This window comes from Eumetopias jubatus, unplaced genomic scaffold (genome assembly GCF_037043125.1).
Source record: "Eumetopias jubatus isolate StellerSeaLion01/CBP00866 unplaced genomic scaffold, mEumJub1_p1.0 scaffold_15, whole genome shotgun sequence".
Lineage (NCBI taxonomy): Eukaryota > Metazoa > Chordata > Mammalia > Carnivora > Otariidae > Eumetopias > Eumetopias jubatus.
The window spans coordinates 59,544,954-59,566,837 of NW_028274821.1; the positions used below are offsets into that span (position 1 = coordinate 59,544,954).

Below are 21,884 nucleotides of genomic sequence, written 5' to 3' on the forward strand. Positions count from 1 at the left end.
GTGTTATCCTTTTAAGTGTATGCTTGTTTTACATGTTCTTTTTTTTTAAAGATTTTATTTATTTTTTTGACAGAGAGAGACACAGCAAGAGAGGGAACACAAGCAAGGGGAGTGGGAGAGGGAGAAGCAGGCTTCCCGCCAAGCAGGGAGCCCAATGCGGGGCTCGATCCCAGGACCCTGGGATCATGACCCGAGCCAGAGGCAGACGCTTAAGGACTGAGCCACCCAGGCGCCCCTACTGAACATATGACACATTTCACCATAATACAATAGAGAAGATTACAGCAGGTGCTTACACTGTAACCTTGAAACAAACAACCATATTGTCTCATGCTATTATATTTAACAGCTATAAAATATTTTACCTGGGTTGACATACATTATTTTAACTTAAACATTCCCATAAAATTGGGGGAAAATGCACCAATTAATGTAAAAGTCTTAGTGTCTCAACAGACTATAACTCAGAAACAGGTTTATTTTGTCTCATTTGGAACAAAGAATGGTGGTTTTTTAATTTTTTTTTAAGATTTTATTTATTTGTCAGAGAGAGAATGAGAGAGAGAGAGAGTACAGCAAGCAGAGGGAGAAGCAGGCTCCCTGCTGAGCAGGGAGCCCAATGAGGGACTTGATCCCAGGGTGCTGGGATCATGACTTGAGCCGAAGGCAGGCACTTAACCGAGGTGTCCCAAGAATGGTGGTTTTAAGATCCTTCAGTATTAGTTTCCCAGGGCTGCCATAACAAAATACCACACACTAGGTGGCTTAAACAACAAAAATTAATTTTCTCACAGCTCTGGAGACTAAAAGTCCAAGATCAAGGTGTCAGCATGATGGGTTTCTCGTGAGAGCGCTCTTTCCTGGTTTGCAGGTGACCACCTTTTCACTGTGTCCTCACATGCTAGAGACAGTGAGCTCTCTGGTGTCTCTTCTTATGAGGACACCAATCCTATTGGATTGAGGGCCCCACCCTTATGACTTCATTCAACCTTAATTACTTCCTTAGAGACCCCATCTCCAAATATAACCACACTGGGAATTAGGGCTTCAACATATGAATTTTGAAGAGAGACAAACATTCAGTCCATAACACCTTCCTAACTCAAGAGTTGTAATGTTTCTTAGATTACCAACATCCTGGACATGCAAACTCTTGTCTTACTCCAAGGATACACAATTTCCCTGAAGAAGAAATGTATGACCTCAGGCCACAACTGAAGAAGCAGCAGCTCAGAAGAAATATATTCCTCTGGAAAGCCAGAGGCCAAATCCCATGACAGAGAGGACTGAGCATTGAAGTAAACCTCAGTGAGTCTTTCACACCACAGGCTCCACAGTTTTATAAGAAACCTGATTAAGCTCCCAGTTGCCTTAAGGATACAGAAGAAATAGGAATGGAGTGAAAAAAAGGTAGTTCATTTCTAGGGTCTCCATATTTCCTTACAGTTTTGAACTATAAAATGCATTTTTCTGTAATCAAAATTGCAGGCTAGCCCACACAAAGCCTTAAACCATAAAGTAGCTGAATTCATATATAATGGCATGGATTGATTTTAGGTAAGTCACTGTAGGCTCTTTCAATTTCTTCACCTGTCAACCACAAGCTAAATGAACTCTCATGCTCTAGTGTGGGAGTCTAAACAATGTGTCATGTTGTTTTTCATGTGTGGGTGTGAGTACGTATGTGATGTGTTCATAAAATACCCATGGGGGAAAAATGCTTTCTGACATTAAAAAAAAATCTCATAAATCTACCAATGGAAGAAAATTTAAGACATACATTGTAACCAACTAACCTTCTTCTGTTGCGTGCAGGTGTGTTGCATCGTTCCCCTGAGAAGTGATGTTGGCTTGATCGAACTGAAGGGGGCTGCCTATTTGATGTCATCTCCCATGGTCGCATTGGTGGTGAGGGAGCTGGTGATGCTGATGTATAATCAAAGACTGAATGAGAGAGGCGCTGTCTCTTGGGACTTGGACTATCTTCACTCTGCCAATGCAAAAAAAAATCAATCAACTTAATGAGACGTTTTAATAAGAATTCTGCATTACTATATCTGCATAGGAGTTTAAATATATTTACCTTCAAGAGTAAAGGAAGGGAAAAATATGCTGTCAACCCAAATTAAATATCTTTAAAGAACCAAAGATGCTGGGTAAGGGAAGGGAGATGCAAAGTAACTATCAAATGAAAAGCAGAATCTGTTTCTTAAAAATTATCATAAAACTCATCAACATAGATGTAATGTATGGTGATTAACAATAAAATTTTTTTTAAAAACTCATCGACATATAAGGTACACAATAAGGCGATAAGCAGTTGTATGGAACTTGACCATTTTTTTTTAAACACTTATTTATTCATTCTAGAGAGAGAGCATTCGTGCTGGGTGGAGGGGAGGAAGAGAGAGAGAACCTCAAGCAGACTCTCCCGACTCTCCACGTCGGACTCTGCTCCGCGGGAGGTCTGCTTCTCCCTCTCCCACTTCCCCTGCTTGTGATCCCTCTCTCACTGTGTCCCTCTCTCGCTGTGTCTCTCTGTCAAATAAATTAAATCTTGAATAAATAAATAAGGAAGGAAGGAAGGAAGACTAGAAGAAGTTCACTGGCATGGGGAATCATAAGAAAACGCATCTACTCTGTCTGGACTGGGAACTGGAGAAGAGATTTCTCTCCTAAGAACTCAAACCACAGGTTAGCTCCTCACACCAAATTTAGGATTCAATTTTTTCATTACCCATAGAGGTTGCCTATGAACCTCTAAGCTTAGAAATATAGAAACTGGTTCAGAATTATGCTACCACAAGGACTCCTGACAGAGGTAAATGCAAAGCAGAATCTGGAGGGATACTCCCATTAAGTTGGCCAGTGGTTCTTACACTTCTGCATGTGTCAGAACCACCAGGTTGCTGGGCCCACGAATCTTCATTTCTAAATTGTTTGTGGGTGATGCTTACTACTGCTGGTCTGGAACTACACTTTGAGAACCACCAAACCAAATTAAGGAACTCTCTTAGGAAAAGTCTCTAAGGATAAACCCGCCATAAAAGAGAAATTTACTTTTTTGGGACCCCCTGGGCGGCTCAGTCAGTTAAGCATCAATTTTTTTTTTTTTTTTTTTTTTTAAGAGAGGGAGAGAAGGAGGTGGGCAGAGGAAGAGAAAGAATCTTAAGCAAGCTGGATGCTTTGATCAATTGAGCCATCCAGGCACCCCCAATGTCTGACTCTTGATTTTGGCTCAGGTCATGATCTCAGAGTTGTGAGATAAGGCCCCACATCGGGCTCTGTGCTTCGCATGAAGCCTGCTTAAGATTCTCTCCTTCTCCCTTTGTCTCCCCGCCGACGACCCGCCCTGACTCACTCTTCTCAAAAAAATTTAAAAAAAAATAAACACCCATACCTTCTCCACTTGCCTTAACTATCTTTGACAAAAGATAAAATTTCTCATTTCACAATTAAGAAACAAATGTTAAATTTAAATGACCCAGAGAGAGAAAACAATGAATTCCATTCATTTTAAACAACAGATGTCAAAGTACTTAGAATACACTCCATATAAAGCAAGTCGGTAATAAAGAATAACCACCAAGACGGACCATTTTTTTGGTTTGTTTTGCAAACTAAAGATATAAGCAGGGGAAAAGCAAGAAATTAACAATTTCATATTTTAATCACACAATATGGTTTATAAAATGCTCTCTCTACATTCTCTCATTTAATTCTCCACAACCTGAAGTCTTTGTTTATACTATATCCAGATTGATGTGTTGCTATCAGTCAAGACAAACCAATGACAACTGAATGACTACTGCCTTTGAACGACACAATGCATAGTCCTGTTTCACGTAATTCACACTGGACTTCAATTTTCTAATGCACAGCTCTCATATTCCTCAGCTCAAAAGATTTCAGAATAAAATCTAAATTCATAACAAGACTAACTACATTTTCCTCGGATGTTATCTTGCACATATAGAGGGGAAGGAGGCTTTGAATACTGTATTTTCAAAAGCATGCATTAAAAAAAATCAGAAATTTGCCTTCTGATATGATCCAAGTTTGTGTTTTTTCATGAAAGGCCAAAGACTTTTTTATGTGCAGTGAGTGCTTAGATAGGGACTCTAGTGGTATAGCACTGCAATCCCACCATAATGAAGGGAATCCAATATTTTGTGAAAATATGATGATACTATCATTGGCCATAACTATAGTCCAACTTCTAGGGCTCCCTCACTTTAGAATAACATATTAATGTCCTATTTTTTCTTTAAAAAAAAAAAAATTAAGTAGACTCCATGCCCAGCGTGGAGCCCAATGTGGGGCCTGAACTCACAACCCTGAGATCAAGAGTCAGACGCTTAAATGACTGAACCACCCAGGTGTCCCTTTCTTAATTTTTAATTACACAAAACATCACTGGTTCACAAAAACTGATTTACCCTGATGTTGTAATATGTTTCCAAATGGTATGTTAGTTCCACAAAAACACTAGATTTTATGCATCATGAATCTGCAACTATAACTTTAAGCTGTAAACACAAATCAATGGTTAAAATAAAAAAACCTGAAGCATAAACATGAAACCAATGAAAACAGAGAAGATATTAAGAACAACCTGAAATCAAGAAATCCATATGACATACCCATGTGGAGTTGTTCTGCAGACAGCTGGAGCTCAGACACTAGAAGTTTTAGTTTTTGGTATACAGATAGATGGACAGGTTAATGAAGCTACAGGCATAGACAAAATTTCCCCCCAAATAATTTATACAGAGAAAAGGAAGCCCAATATTGAACTCTTAAGAAATATTTTATGCCGAGTAGCTGATGAGAGGAAAGTGGAGTGTGGTGAGAGAAGCCAGTGGAATGGAGTTTCAAGGATTCAACTGAGAGGTCACATTAAGCTGGAGACTGAAAAACATCCACTGTGTTTAACAACAAACAGCTCACTGACATGGAGCTATTTCTTCGTAATATGATTTAGTATCTATTATGGCATATTGCCTCTTACAGCAATTTTCAAAATAGTTTTTTCTCCCTGTCTTTTCTTTGAAAATCTTAGGAATTTAGGATGACTCTGTAAGGTTTCTAAAATCATAAAATTCTGGTATTTTGGCTGAAATTTTTATTCAGTCTATAACTTTGCTGGAGAAGAGAAATTGTTTTACAATAGTTTTCTCTTTCAGAGACGTCTATTTCTGTGTATAAATCATGAAAATTTCAATCACCTAATTAACTTTCATAAACTCACAAAATCAAGTATCACACAGCTATCATTAAGACACACACACGCCTGAAATCAAGGGCTCTCCTAGACACGAAATCTAAGTTCCCCACAAGGTACCTGTTTTATGAAAGCATCCTATCTTCAATCGCAATCAATGAATTGGTTGATAGTACAGAAACTGCTAATTTTAAAACTATAAGGGGTAGATAGCAGAGACAAGAGGGCATTTTTTTGGGAGATGAAATTGTTCTAATATCTTGATTGTGGCAGTGGTTCCACCACATCTGTATACATTTGTCAAAAGTCACAAACCTGTACTCTACAAGGGTGAATTTTACCGTATGTTAATTATACTTTAAATTTCTAAAACAATTATAGGGGGTACTTTGATTCTAATATTGAATATAGACATTTTATAGAAATGCAAATGTGCCTACACCTATACCTCTTCTGTGAGAAAATCCAGGGTAACAAATACACAAAGCCATCACTTTTATAGAAAATGAAGTATCAACTAAGGGGCACCTGGGTGGCTCAGTTGGTTAAGCACCTGACTTTGGCTCAGGTCATGATCCCAGGGTCCTGGGATCAAGCCCCGCATCGGACCCCTTGCTCAGCAGGGAATCTGTTTCTCCCTCTCCCCCCCACTGGTGCTCACTCACTCTCTCAAATGAATAAAATCTTGAAACGCATACAAGAATATTCATGGCAACATTGCTTGCAATAATAGTAAAAAACTGGAAACTACTGGAAATGTCCATCAAAAAGAAAACCCAAATTTTGAGTAACATATTAATGTCAGCATATTCATATAAAATGGAATACAAAAAGGAAATGAATCAACTCTCTGGCCACATGCATCAACATGGATGACTCTCAAAATGACAAAAATACAAAGTATGATATCATTTATATTAAGCTCAGAAACTAAACAGTATAGTATTGAGGGATACTGCATGTGGTGAAACCACTTAGAGAAGCAAGGGGTATTAAACACAAAATTCAGAGTTTTACCCAAGGCACAGGTATGGGACAGCAGGCAGATATAATATGGAAGGTCATTTGAATGCTTCTAAAATACTGGTAATGGTTGACTTCTTAAGATGGATGGTATTTTTAAAATTATGTGTGTCTGGATTTATACTTTATAACTTTCACATATGAAATATTTTTGTAATTTTAAAAATTAAAAGAGCCTGCAAATTTTGAAAGATTCTGACGAAGAGTAATATAAAACAAGCAAAGTACAAAGGTCTTTAATAAGAACAGTGACAAAATTGATAAAGTGGAGATGAATAACAAATATAGCTCAAAAACAGATGAGATTTTTGTTCAAAGATGACTGGTGGTTGGAAACAAGGATCCAGGAGAATATCAAACACCTTCCTTCTCCTCTACAACCGTCCCACTTACTGGATACATACTCAATTCCCATGCTTGAAGTGGGGGAGGGGAGGGTCAACAATTTTTTTTACTCATATACAAGATTGCAGGAAAAATGATATCCTCTGAAAAGAGACTGGTTTCAGCTAAGGTAAGGGAATAAAGAGGATGCTTCAAGAAAAAAAAAATGGAAGAGGTAAGTGAGTCTATTTAAAATGGAGTATTCCAAAGGGAAGAAGCAGAAAAAGCTGGGAGGGAAGGAACTTGGGGGAGAGCCAAGAAATGAAAACATAACACATTAAAAGAATAACTCCAAGGATAAGAAATGGGTAGATTTCTCCCTTTCACGTGGCAACTAAGTTTTCTAAGGATGAGAGAAGCATAACTGGAACAAGAAATCATACCCAATTGTATTATCAGAATTAGTTGAAGGTATATGACAGTATCTCAAAGGGGATGTGAGAAGGATTTACTTTGCTTCATGGGCAACAGTGGTAGGTGAGAAAGTGGGCAGAGAAAAATCTCCAGTCTTCCCTGGGAGCCAAGTACACTGAGGCCCTTGTTTTAAAGTTAGAAAGAAGTAAGACTTCAGTTTAACTAGGGCTATAAATAAAAATTTAACAATAATACCTTTCACCTTTCTGCAACACTCAAGTGGAATTGGCTTTTTGTTTTCAAAACATATGTTTAATATTGCATTTGCCAGCAACTTCTTGAGTTTAAAGTTAATATTGAGTTAATGCCTGAAGACTCAAAGAAGTACGGGAAACAAAGAAAACATCAAATAACTGTTTATTGGTGGCAGTAGGGAAAGTAGTAAGTCAATTTCTTCCTTAGCTACACTGGTTTGCTACTAAATATCAAGCTATTACAGACCAATGCTGTATCAAAAATGGTAGTCAATACTCCACTTATTTCAATACAGACAACTATGTCTTTTAACATATACTGTACTATTTACAGAAATGCCTGTTATCTAAAGGTGGTATGTTATAGCAGACAAGAAATAGCAAAAGGTGAATTTGAGTCTCTGCTCTGCCAATAACTAGCTATGTAACTGGGCATCTCAGAGAGCTTTTCTGAGCCTATTTCTTCATCTAGAAAACCATCCATGACTGGTTTATTATTAGGAGGATTAAAAACAAAGGAGACGATAACATGCAAAGAGGAGAACCTGGCGCAAATTGCAACAAGGAATATCATATTGAAGAGCCATGGATCACCTACAAAGCTATTCTCAGAAATTTTACATCTCCAATTTCATGTATCACAAGCATTTCTCTTTCAGAACTAGTCCCAAGCCCCAACCTACCACTCCCACACAAACAGAAAATGAGCCAGTTCTATCCAAAAGTCCAAGCTTTGATGAGCGACTCTCACTACCTCAGATTTATACACACATATACAAATATATGCCTTGGCCCACAACCCTAATATCCAGAAGCAATTTTATAACTAGTTTCCTTTTGGTAATACTAATACTGACTTCCATTACTAAAACATGCTTCTCCATGAGTAATGGATTGGAAATTGAGTTGCCAGTAATTTATGTGAGCACATCCTAGCAATCTTGTCAATAAACTAATGACAGTCCCTGCCTTAATTTATTTTCATTTTATATATAACAAAAATTTTAATTACATTTTACCTACAGGGACCAAAAGTGATAGAAGGTAAGTTACCATGTTTTCTTTTTGAAATATACATCACTATCAAACTCTGGGCACTAAGCAAATAAGTAGTGACGGCTTTAAAAACTATCTTGCATGCTTCCATTTTTCCATTCCTACACAACTTCATATATCTACTTTCCTATAGAACTTGGCCTATAAGGACAAGTGATTAAGACCAAAAGATCAAAAAACAAGAATATTAAGTGGTCAAATAATAAACAGCAGCTCAAGAGAAGACAAACATTCTTCAGAAAAGCTGGCTAAAATGTTATGTTGAAGAAGTCCTCTAAGAAGAATACTTATTCCCATATACAACAGAAAATAAGAAGAAGATATTGAGAATTCTGTTTTAAGCCTTCCTAGAAACAACCTAAAATGTATCTGTGACTTTCAGCCCTACGTAGGGAAAGGGTAAATATATAAGAACCTGTAAGAAAGCTTTGAAGTGAGCATCCTCTTGAACGGTAGTATTCTGATCACTTGGGAGGAGAGGGAACAGGCTCTGAAGTCTCACCCTTTCACAAATCACCTTGTTAGGATGGCCAGGTAGAGGTGCTGAATTGGACCCGGGAGATATCTGGGAAAAAGAGGGAGAAGAAAAGGATAGTTCATGGCTAGCCGCACCAATGTGGAGAATCATGTCTATGAAGGACAGTCTGGATTTTCTAGGTATTTGTGTTAGCAGAGACTGGAAAGAAATTAAAAATCTTAAACATCAAAACAAATATAAGGATGGCAAAGGTTGCCTCTGGCAACGGATCTCTTACAAAAACTTTTTTAAAAGACAAAACAGCACTGCTCAAAAATGCAAGGTCCATCCTATGTTTCCCATAAAATATCAGTATCTTTTCTGTTGGTATTAATTCTAAAATCCTAAAATACTCAAGGACAGATAAGACTTCATGTTAAGAATACCTGAGGTAAAATCATGTTTCAGGTACAGAAAGATTACTGTCCATCGTGACTAAGATTAATATTTTTTCATTGTTTTTTTAATTAACCTTCTGTATGATCATGCAAAGAAGACAGATTTCAGAACATTTGTAGCAAACCTTCTATAATTACCATAGGTATAAAAAAGAAGAGTTTGTGGACAGCTCAGTTCTATTCAACACAAACTAGTGACCTTAAAAGAATAAAGGGTAAGATCATAAGCCCCAAAGCAAATGACTGCACGTTTTAAATGCTTGACTTGATTATAGGTTATCCCCTTAAACTCATATGTAATATAAACTTAAATCTGCAGCACTTTTAATCATGGACATCATGAGCATCACTTGTACCACTATGCTGTGGAATGAACTACTACCCTTGGGAGTTAAGGTGTGTGAACTTGCTTACCCCTACACTGAAGACCATGTGCTTTAAACCACTGTCTGGCTTTCAGTTTCACTGTCTCATTCATTCCCTTACATATAAAGGTCTGTTCTGTGACAGGCACTAAACCGAGAAGATAGGCATGGTTTCCTACTTTCAAGAAGTGTATGCTATGAAAAAGAAACAAAAACAAATCACTATACAATATACAGAGTATCATCTTCCTATGATTATACTAGGCACTGGGTGCTATGGAGAGGTAACTGGCAAAATACAGCAGTATAGTCAAGAAACTGCAAAATGTTGTTTGACTATCCAGTACAGAAGTAACCAGAGAGGAAGGCAGACACAGATCATGAAGTGGCATGCTAATTAACATTAATAATACTTCTATAATAACCTTCCTTAACTGTTACCTTTATAAATTGTTTCTGGTTTGCCATGAGCCTGGTAAAAAGATAACCAGGCCTGCTGGTAAGATGAAAATTATTTCCATACACCTTCCTAGGACTAAAAATTACTTGAGGGCAGTAACTTTAGAATTCTTTACTACTGCTACACAAAATATGTTCAACATGAGCTAAAGCTTATCTCTGCACTACACACGAGTGTGCTAATATTCTTTACCACTATGATGAAGTATGAAGTGCAGAATCAAGGAATATTCTCTGAATGCCTCTTGCAAAGTCAAGAGTTGTTAGAAGACAAAACATGGATCCTGCCCTCAAGGAGCTTATTCTAGTTTAAAAAAGAAAATGCAAAGTAGCCAACTAAAGATGATGTTTTAAATGCCTGAATACAGGTAAAGATTAAAATAGAGGTAGGAGCCTTGAGTTTATCTGAAGACAGATTTCATAGGAAGAAGTGTATTTCACATTCCTGACTCCTCACTCAATCTAAGTTCTTTCACCACTTCAAAGCAATTCTCTTGTCTGTTTCTTTACAGAAGTTTCGTATTCTTTTTGTAATCTTAAGCTTATAATTTGCAAGGTACCTTTGAAGAGTGTTTTAAAAAGCTCACCTATCTTCAACTATCATACCTGAAGCAGTCTGCATGAGGAGCACTCTTATAAACTGCTAGTACAAGTGGCTAGCTTGGCAAACAGAGATCAGGGAGTCAGGTTTCCTCTCTCCTTAATTCTTTGTTCCTTTGAAAACTTAAGATTTCAGTCATATATAAGAAAACAAAAACAAAACTCTGGCAAACCCTGGCCCTTATGCTCATAAATTAGTAATTTTCAAGCATATTCCTCTCCTACCCACAACAATTTCCTTCGGTCAAAAGCTCCATTTGTCTATAAAAAGGGAGGACCAAAAAAAAAAGGAGAAAAGCTATATTCAAATGCTTTCGTTAATACAGATCCAGCACAAAATGATAGATGGGCTTGAAACCGGGTGCACCCACTGGATAAAATCACATATAATCATTTTGTGTGTCCATGTAAGGCAGAATTCTGAGGCGGCCTCCAAGATTCCCACCTCTGGTACACATCTCCTGTATACTCCATCCCTCCATGGTGTGTAGGCAGGACTATAAATAGAGTGGATTTCATTTCCATGGTTAGGTGAAATTATATAACCTAATTATACGAATGCATTCACAGAAGTGAAGGGATTTAAGTGTAATTAAGATCCTAAGTCAGTTGATTTTAAGTTAATCAAGGTAAGCCCAACTTAAAGAAAGCTCTTAGAAGAGGAACTGACCCCTTCCTGAAGAGATTCTCCTGTCAACCCTGTAGGCAACCACTATGTTTGTCAGAAGGCATATGAATGGGCCCATGTGGCAGAGACACCCTCTAGGAGCTGAGAGGGTCACCAGTTGACAGTAAGAAAACGGGGGACTTCAGTCCTACAATTACAAAAACCATATTGAACCAACAACCAGTGAGCCTGGAAGGGGACGTCAAACTTCTCATGACATCACAGCACCAGAGAGGTAAAATCCCTCACAGAGGGCCCTGCAGCTTAACCCAAATCAAGATTCCTGATCCATGTAAACTGTGGGATAAGAGATTCATGTTTTAAGGTATTAAATGTGTGGTAATTTGTTACACACAACAGAAAACTAACATGACATTATGTATAGAATAGAACAGAAATTGCTGTACCACACCTGAAGAAAGTTTCTTCTCCAGAATTTTAGCTGTATTAATTTGATGATAAATTAAGACATTTTTATCTAAGCAATACAGCAGTTTTTAAAATCTGATAATAGCTAACTTCATGCTAGGAACTGAATTAGCTCTCTGATCTTTACACACTGCAAGTCAAGGTTAACTGACTTGCTTAAAGCCACATATCTCATGAATACCAGAACCAAAATTTGAAGCTAAGTCCACCTGGCTCTAAAATCCATGTTCAACCCACTAAAACACCTTTAAGAATTTTAAAAGTAACATTCTTGGGGCACCTGGCTGGCTCAATTAAAAGAGCCCCAAGTGACTCTTGATCTCCAGGTTTGAGTTCAAACCCCATGTTGGGTGTAGAGATTACTTAAATAAATAAAACTTACCCAAAAAAGTAACATTTTTTGTAATCTAATTGGATTATAAAAAACTATTCCACTAAGTCTATTTTAAGTATTCAAAAAATATTTCCTTGTAAATTATTTCTGACATAACTTTCCATTACTTCCCTCAATCTTCCTCATTTAAAATTACTTAAAGTATACCATACTGGAAACTGATACAATTGTATTATTCTCTAACCTGGCAACTGTTGAACATTACAAAGATACAGTAACTTCAGTCTTCACTCAGGATGCAACCTATGTTTAAAAAGTCCTGCCAAGAAAACATCCCTGAGACCTGATTAATTTGCAACTCCCCACACTTCTCATTTTTAATGTTTATTTACATATAACTATATGACTAATTCGCCCAACATAACTGAGAAAAGCACCTGTTTCACAAGACTAAAGTTACAGAAAAGTTTAACATTTTAAGCACCAATATGGTACTATTTTAGGCCATCTTTTGTTTAATGTGGCCTTTCGCCGTGTGGTAAACTATAATACAACCAACAATTTAACCTGTCTTGAAGAGTCTAATTATTATCAGTCATGGTGCTAAAAATAACATAGACTTAGAGTCCAGACATTGTCCCAGAACTTGCTTCCTCCAAAATCACTTCTGACAGCAGCTTCCTTCTTCGTTCATTTACATTTTTCTCATACAGGTGAGGCAGAAGATACGCAGGTACATGACCTCTAGGCCAGCATTAAAATAATCTACTTTCTTCAAAATAAATTGCTATAAGGCCAAATAGTCTTCCCCAAAACAACCACATTACTCTCCAGTGGGGGGGGGGGGAGTTCATTGTTACTAGCAGCAAAGCAACTGGTCAAAAGCACTCAAATCACAGCCTATTAGAAGAGGGGAAAAAAACCAAACCAAACCAAACTAAAAGATGAAGAGTCAGATGCTTAGTGTTGACTCCTCCAAGTCTTCCTCTAGGTGCAAGTCTGGGTACCTAAAAAACGAAAAGGTCAAATCCAAATTATCTAAAAATCCACATATTCTCACTGCTTCCATGATGGCAAATGTTAATCTCCTGGAAAGTAATCAAGTAGATTTTATTAACTATTTGAACAGTCTGAATCAGTAATCTTTCATCTGATAAATTCTCAGGTTATACTCCAATATGGGAATACCCCAAAATAAGGGAAAAGCCACATGCACAAGTATGTTCATCACAGTACAGTAATAGCAACAATTTAAAAAGGAACTAGAAGTAACCTAAAAGTTTAACAAATAAACATTTGCTAAGTAAAATAATGGTAACATGCTTGGTGGACTACCATGCAGCCTTAACCCATTCAAGAACTGGTACTACCTACTGAGGGAGATCACTGCTGTTCAGCACTGGGGCAATCATTTTCTAAAACAAACTATTACTTCCATTCTTGAGTTAAGGCAAACAACAAACTGGGTTCATGTCTTTCTGGAAGCACAACACAACAAGGTTTGGTGAAAATAGCTGAAAGGCTCCACCATCCTTTCCCTAACCCCACAGTCCCATAAATTAATCGGCGGGGAGGGGGATGTACATGCAATAAGGAGGTCTCTAACCGTAACATCTACTGAAAAGGTGGATGTAAGGGTTAGAAAAATAAGTTACAAAAAAAATTTTAAGTTTTTTTCTTTCCCTTCCACATCCAGATTTGCCGGCACAAAGATTATTCTCCCAGCAAAGAAGTACATCTAAAATAATTTTATTTATGCTGGTAATCTCTTAGCACAATGCTCTAAAGTATCTCTTCAAGATTTCTCTCTTAAGAATTACACAGATTTGGAAAGTATCTAGACCATGACCAGTCCAAACCAGTATGAAAAATTTATATAAATATACATCTGAAAAGATAAAGTGTGACTAGACTCTTTACTATTATTAAATTCATAATTCAAATATTTATTGTATGTCTACTATATGCTAGATGCTATGAATACCTGGGGGAAAAAATTATTCTTGCCCTCAAAGAGACTGTCTGATGAGGGGCAATTCCACAAGAACTAAACGAGGAATAGGGCCCTCTAACATAAAGGAGGAAAAGGTAAGGTACTCAAGTCCTTAAGAAAGGTACATGAAAAGATACAAGAGTTGTGGAAAAACTGAGACTGTGTAAATGAACCCTCTTCTTCTATTTGCTCAAATTTCTCACTTGATAATTTACTATACAGAATTAAAGCATTTGCTTCATCTCCTCCACAAAGGCAGTCACTTCAAGAATTTAACATTTGCTGAATGAATGAACTAGACCAAAACTATATTCAAATGTGTTTCCAATCTGTATACTCTCCAGAGAAAAATAAAACAAGCTGAGTTAACCAAAGCAGAAAACTGAAAACACATGCCTGATATATATGGTTAATAAGAAAATAACCAAACAACAACAAAAAACTAGTAAGTAGACCCAGACACTAAACAAAAACCAGCAAAGTGAATTACAAAATGACAGTGGCCTAAACAAAACGGGCAGCAGAGAGAGAAATAGATGGAACAGACTAGAAGACAAAGATCTTTCCATACAGATCATTTGAGATTTTTATTCAAGGATTTCTCATCCATACTTCCCACCCACAACCTTGAAAAAAAGTAAAAGTGAGCACAAATAAAGAGTCTGGCAATGTAACTAAAAGGTTCATCCAACGCTGTTGGAAGAGAGACAAGAGATCTACACTCCACATTATGATGCTAACAGATTCAGTTATGTCTAACTATGCCATCCTATGTCTACCCTCCCTCAAAAATCAGGTTGTCAACATTTACTCATATTAATACTTGCAAACTTAGTTCAGCTATAAAAACAGGATGGGTACATAAACCACCACAAGTACAGAAACAACTACCTTCCAGAATCAGAGAAGATATCAGAGGTGGAGGGACCACAGACATCATTTACATCCAACTTTCATATTTTGCAGATGAGGCCCTATGGCCCACATGGCCAGTTTGTGGTAAAATTCATTTAACTATAGCCTTTAAAGTCTAGCAAATCTCTCAGAGATAAGTCTCACAGAAAATTATATTAATCAACTTAAAATTAAACTCCTGTAATGAATAGATTTAAGGTTTAATATGTTTTCAAAAAAGAAACATTACTCCAATAAGTTTACAAGTTAGAAAGAACTGGAGAAAGGAGTATGTGAAGACACACAATTCTCATTTAAAAATCCAGTTCGTAATTTCATCTTTTGATTCCAAGTATGTCCCAACTTCACTGCAACTGATCCAACAACTATATTTGGTCTTGTATTGTTACTTCTATGGAAGTCCTATCTCTTCCTTTCCAGTATGTTGTCTGAAGACAGGAAAAATTTTACTTTGATCCCAACTGTCCTTAGATTTTTGTTAAGTTTTGATTTCACAAAAACTGCGAATGGATTTTTAACTTGAGCCTAGTTGCCTGGGCTGCTTGCTATTGAAAGGAACTTAAGTAAATGTATTAACAACAGCACCTATAATCAAGGCCAAACAGGATCCCAAAAGGTTCGCAATTCTAAAGTAACAAACCGCTTGGGTATGAGTTGCATACACTTAAAATTTCAAAGTGAAGTGCGCCACGTAAGAGAAGGCAATTCACATGATGCCAGCAATGACATATGTTAAGTATGCATTTCTATTTATGGTGGAAAAATTAGCATACCCAACTTTTGTAGCACAAAGAAAAAACTGTGTCTCTTACAGGTCCTACACACGGAAACAAAAACTTTATTTTCTTTAGTTCTCAATAATTTGAAAAATTCCCGGTTCAAAACCAACCTCTCTCATTCTTCAGCCCTGAAGAACTTCCATGCCCTGAGAACAAAACGCAGGCTGCCCAGAAACCCGCAGAGCAGAAGGACGCGAAAGGACCCTTCGAAACCGGTTCCGCGTTCTCCTGGGTGACATCATTTCACCTGCGCCTCGGCAAAACGGGAGGGAGCGCGCGCGAGAGGCCATCTGCCAGGCGGCGGCGGGTCGGCGCTCCCGCTGGCTGCACCCACACCTCCACGCCGCCGCCACGGGAACAAAGAGCGCCGGGCAGCCGGGCCGCGCCCCGCCAAAGCACCGGGCAACCACACCTCCTCCTGATTGCCGGGAGCGGCCCCGCAGGCTCCCAACGGCCTGCGGCTCAGACCGTCCCGCCCTCACGCGGGAACCAACGGCCGCGGCCAGTACCTGCGAGGGGAGGCTCCGCCCTGCGGGGCTGCTCCCGCGGCTCCTTGCTAGGCCGCCGCCTCCTATTGTGACCGCTCGCCCAGCCAGCGGCCAGCTCGCCAGCTCCGCCGTCCCCGGGCCTCCTCACCCCCGGAACCCGGGCTCCGACCGAGGCGCTGTCTCGGCGCTTCCTTCCTCCCGGCACCATCACACGGGCCGCGCCAGGAAACAGCTGCACGCTCAGAGCTGACAAAGTCGGCTAACGCCTCGGGGGCTCCATCCTCTCCGCCCCCGGGCCCTAAATGCCGGGGCCGCGGAACCGTCCCGCCCCACCGCACCCCGCCTCGCTGCTCGCGAACACGGCGTGCCGCGCCGGCGCACTATCCTCCGCTGCGCGCGCAGGCGACGCCCCTCGCCACCAGGCCGCAAGATGCGCGAGCACGCGGCACTCCCACTTCTCGGTTCGAGGTCGCCGCCCGCCTCCCCACCTCGTCCCCCAAGAGGAACAAACCTAGCGAGCACAAAGCGCGAGACCACCACACGCTCCGCCCCTTTCCCCCTAGGCTCGGCTCCGCGCGCCGAGCCCCCTTTGTTTCCACCCCGCGGGGGAGGGGGGAAGGGGAGGGGCGGCGCTGCGCGCGTCCGGGCGCGCGATTAGGACTAGTTCCGGCAACAGAGCCCTTCTCACAGCGCCCTTGCGCAGCCCCGCCCTCGCCCGCCTCTCAACCCGGGCGCACAGCAAGGCTACCAGCTACTGAACGGGACCCTGGGGCCGGCAGTGTCTCCCAGTTCGTACACATCTCTCCCTAAAGTATGCCTTCTGGGCCGTGCCTCCCTCCTCCAAAACTCGGCAATCAAACAGTAACCTCACTCAATTCACAATATAATATGTATTCAGGTGGACCCAGAAGTGGAATTTTTATTGATGTAGAAGGAGGTGATTAGTCGAAGGTGTCTCACAAAGAAACAAAACAGGTTGGAACCCAACGCGTCCAACTCTTAAGGATTATTAAACCTGACAGTTATTCAGACCATGCTAAGGATGGGAAATGAGATGGGTACAAAGAACGCAGCCGGCATGCTGCCTGTCCTGATCACATTTGCGATCTAAAAGGGAAGATAGATATACCATAAAAGCATAATAAATGCAAGGAAAAGACAGTTAAGTGGTATCTGAGGAAAAGTGGGCCATCAAGGGGGCATTATGCAAGAAGTGGGCTTTATGCAGATAGGAAAATGGTTGATGCCATCAAGATGGTGATCATATTTTAGGGCAGTCCAATCATTAAAAAAATCCAGGTTCTAGGGGCGCCTCGGTAGCTCAGTCGTTAAGCGTCTGCCTTCGACTCGGGTCATGATCCCAGCGGCCTGGGATCGAGCCCCACATAGGGCTCCCTGCTCCGCGGGAAGCCTGCTTCTCCCTCTCCCACTCCCCCTGCTTGTGTTCCCTCTCTCTCGCTGTGTCTCTCTCTGTCAAATAAATAAATAAAATCTTAAAAAACAAAAAATCCAGGTTCTAGTTCTGGCATTACTTAAACCAGGCTCCTTCCTGCTCTGGGCGGGCCTCAGCTGCCTGTAGTAGAAAATTAAGGAATCAGACTAAACTGATGTTCAAGGATCTTTTGAATACGTATGAATAACACTATATGGTAATTATTTGTGAACATTTGTCTCCCGTATCAGATGGAGCACTGGCTCTCTGTTTTGGCTCTGGAACCCCAAGGTCCAAACCTACAGCCTGAAACACAAAAGCAGGTGCTTAGCAACTCTGAATCAAAGTTCCAGCAATAAATCACAAGCTTTTACAATTCCTAGACAAAGAGAAACTAGAATGATATAACAGGCCCCAATAAATACATCCCCTCCCCCCAGCCCCACACCCCCAATTATGTAGTCCTTTTATCTAGCTGACTCCTCCTCCCAAAACACTGTCTTCCAAAGCAGCCAGTTTGTGGATGATTACACCACACTTTTAGATGCATCCAATGCAATCGGTTTCTAACTTGAGTCCCTCATAATTCCCCATCTACTGCTGTAGATTCACCTAGCTTTCCAGCAGAACCTCAGCTGCACAAGCTTCCTTACATAATCCAGACCACTCTGAAACCACTTTTCTTGTATACTTGGATATTAGCTATGTGATGAGAGGAGGAAAGGAAGAAAAAAGTTGGGAAAGGGAAGGAAAAAATTACCATTTGAGAGCTCTCTAATCAAAAGAGCCAGATTCAAGTGCTGAATCTCAGCAGCAAAAATCTATTACAGTCCTTCAGGGTTTCCACTCCTTAAGCTTAATGTGAATCCCCTTGGGCCTCAGCCAATTCTTTGTGAGGCAAACTCCATGAGAAAACTTCTCAAATGATTAAGATCTTGGCTACCTGGGCTCTTAGGGCTTAACCCAAGAAGTCTGCTTAGATGTAAACAATAATCCCACAACTCAAGGTTGGATAGTTTGAAATTTGTACTGCAATTTCTTCTCTAATTGATTTTCTTCACCAGAAAATCTAGTATCTTGCTAATAAACACCCAATCAGTGAAATAGGCTTTAAGCTGAGCCACTTCTGACCACCCAATGTGGCAGGTGGTAAATTAGAACAGTTGCTCAACCCCAGTCCACCTAAAATTTTATTTGGTGTCTGTTCAAAAAGGTGCAAAGCCTTGTTGGAGTGGTGTCCAGTAAAACTTTCTGTGCTAGAAATGGTCAATATCTGCACCATCCAAAAGGAGGCCACATGTGGCTACTGAGCACTCAAACTGAGGTGAGGCTAGGGCATCCAATGAATTTACTAGGATCAATTTAAATAGCCACATATGGTTAGGGACAGCACAAAACTTGCAAAGTAACTGATTGTAGCAAGAGCTTTTTGAGACTTCTGACTCCAAGACTGCTCTTTAAAATCATTTTTCACAACAGAAGTAAAAACTGAATGCTACTAAAAAGTTCTTCCTGAGGTACCCAAGTAATTTAAGTCCCCTCACTTCTAAAATAAAAATATACCAATCACTGCTTACCAAATAGGAAAATATTAAAATTCCTTCAAATATGTCTGGTCATTGGGATTATTTACTGTGGTGACCTACCATTCTAATACATGGGAATAACAGCTGAGGTTTTGACTGGGCTGGGCTGGATCTAGAGACGAATCTTTACAAAACTTATCTTCAATCTATGAGCAAGATGCATCCTTCTATTTACCTGAGTCACCAACTTCTTTTCAATATTGCTTTACATTTTCGATACAAGTCTTACATATTTCTGTTCTTTGGTTTATTCCAGGTTTTATATATAATTACTAATTCTAAAAATACCTATAGTTATATACATGTATATTATATAATTATATAGCTATAATTTAATTACACATAATTCTAATAGTGTATCTTAATCTTTTTGAATTTTCTGTACATATAATCCCATTGGCAGAAAATAATGATCATTCAATTTCTTTCTTTCCAACACATTTTTCCTTTTCTTTGTCTTGTCTTACTGCATTGGCTAGGACTTCTAGCACAATGCTAAAGAGAAACAAAGAGAACATGCACTTCTGTCTTATTCCCAAACTGGAAAACTTCCAACATTTCACCATTAAGTATGTTTGCGATAGGCTTTTTGCATATCCCTTTAGCAATTAAGAGAGTTCTCTTTTATTTCTAATTAAAAGTTTATCATAAAGGAATGTTTAATTTTATCAAATTTTCCTGCATCTATGAGATAATCATATAATTTTTCTGTTAATATGTGAATTACATTGACTGGTTTTGGATGTTAAACCAATTTTGCATTCCTAATAAAATCCTATCTTATTTTATTACCCTTATTATATATGTTGGATTTGGTTTGCTAACACATTGGTTAGGATTTTTACAACTGTGGGGCGCCTGGGTGGCTCAGTTGGTTACGCGACTGCCTTCGGCTTAGGTCATGATCCTGGAGTCCCAGGATCAAGTCCCGCATCGTACTCCCTGCTCAGCGGGGAGTCTGCTTCTCCCTCTGACCTTCCCCCACTCATGTACTCTCTCTCTCAAACAAAATCTTTTTTTAAAAAAATAATTAAAAAATAAAAAAGGATTTTTACATCTGTGTTCTTGAATGACAATAGCTGTTATTTTCCATTTTTGTAATGTCTTTGTCAAGTTTTGTTACAAAGATTATGCTAGCCTTAGAAATGAATCAGGGAGTGTTCTCTCTTTTTCTACTCTCTAGAATAGTTTCTGTAAGAATGGTGTTATGCCTTCTTTAAATATTTGGTAGAATTTGCTGGTTATCTTCTTTTTTTTTAACATATAGTGTATTATTTGTTTCAGAGGTACAGCAGGAAGGGAAAAATGAAGGGAGGGAATCGGAGGGGGAGACAAACCATGAGAGACTATGGACTCTGAGAAACAAACTGAGGGTTATAGATGGGAGGGGGGTGGTGGGATGGGTTAGCCTGGTGATGGGTATTAAAGAGGGCATGTACTGCATGGAGCACTGGGTGTTATATGCAAACAATGAATCATGGAACACTACATCAAAAACTAATGATGTAATGTATGGTGATTAACATAACATAATAAAAAAAAGAATTTGCTGGTTAGCCAACTGAACTTAGAATTATATTTTTTAAAGATTTTATTTTTAAGAATTCTCTGTACCCAATGTGGGGCTCAAATTCACAACCCTGAGATTAAGAGTCTCATGCTCCACGACTGAGCCAGCCAGGTGCCCCTGTCTCTTCCTTATTTTTAACAAAGGAAAAACAACTATAATGTTAGGATAGACTTAAGAAAGATCTCATACTGAACTCAAAATCTGTTTCTAGAAAACTAACTTCCAGTTCTGTGAATTTGAAGAGTTCTGCTGGCAATACATTTTTGAGCATACTGCATAAACAATAAGCACAAATAAATTTTACATAAGTGATAGTTAAATAGTCTGCCAAATAGTAAATATAAAATTTGGTTTGGTGCTCAATTTTGCATTTCTAAGACATCACAAACTATCTAAACATAATGATTATCTGAAGGATCTTTATACAAGAGAGGTGACTCTGAGGCTATAGGCTTTCTTATTCCTTTACACACTTAAGTAAATACATATTTACATGGGAGAATGATTAATGCTATGTTAGAACACAAAACAGAGGCCACTACCTCAGCAATAGTGGTTGGGGTTGGAGTTGACATTACAGTCAGGAGACTTGGCAATGGATATGATGACAGCACAACCCTATTCCTGACAGTGTTAATAGTGGGAAACTGCTTCTTCATTATAAAGGTCACCTCCTCCCAAAAGGAAGGTCATTCTCTACCCAACACCTTTTTTTGGCAGGTCCCAAAAGTGTATAGCATTTTTTTTTTCCTTTGATATTTTTCCTCTGTGTGTGGTTCTTCAGCATCTGGACAAGTGATTCTTAATCTGCAGCTCTTCAATCATGTGTTTCAGCATTTTAAAATAAGAGATGCCCCTCCTTCCTTTTTTGTGTATTCTCTACCAGCCAACATTCATTCAATATGGACATCACTGATAACAAACAAAAGAGAGATGGGACCTGCTCTTGAGGGGCTTACTGTTTAATGGGGGAAACAGACATTAAATAAATACTGTAAGGAATTGTGATAGAAGTGTGTAAAGGGACAAGAAAGCCTATAGCCTCAAAGTTTCCCTC

General features: G+C 39.2%; 1 protein-coding gene across 5 annotated transcripts in view; it reads right to left on the reverse strand.

Annotated features, from left to right (window-relative positions):
- RNF38 (ring finger protein 38) overlaps positions 1-21,884 on the reverse strand; it is a 130,363-nt gene that overhangs the window by 30,628 nt on the left and 77,851 nt on the right. Inside the window, exons 1-3 of one of the 5 annotated variants that reach the window (XM_028108669.2) lie at positions 16,261-16,366; positions 8,711-8,860; positions 1,797-1,990 (exon numbers count right to left, since the gene is read on the reverse strand). In XM_028108669.2, the coding sequence (XP_027964470.1) occupies positions 1,797-1,903 (107 nt within the window). In that variant the 5' untranslated portion in view covers positions 1,904-1,990; positions 8,711-8,860; positions 16,261-16,366. Of the gene's footprint in view, positions 1-1,796; positions 1,991-8,710; positions 8,861-16,260; positions 16,367-16,750; positions 16,769-21,884 lie in introns of those variants that run through there. The other 4 variants (XM_028108666.2, XM_088019167.1, XM_028108670.2 and 1 more) reach the window with 4 other exon arrangements.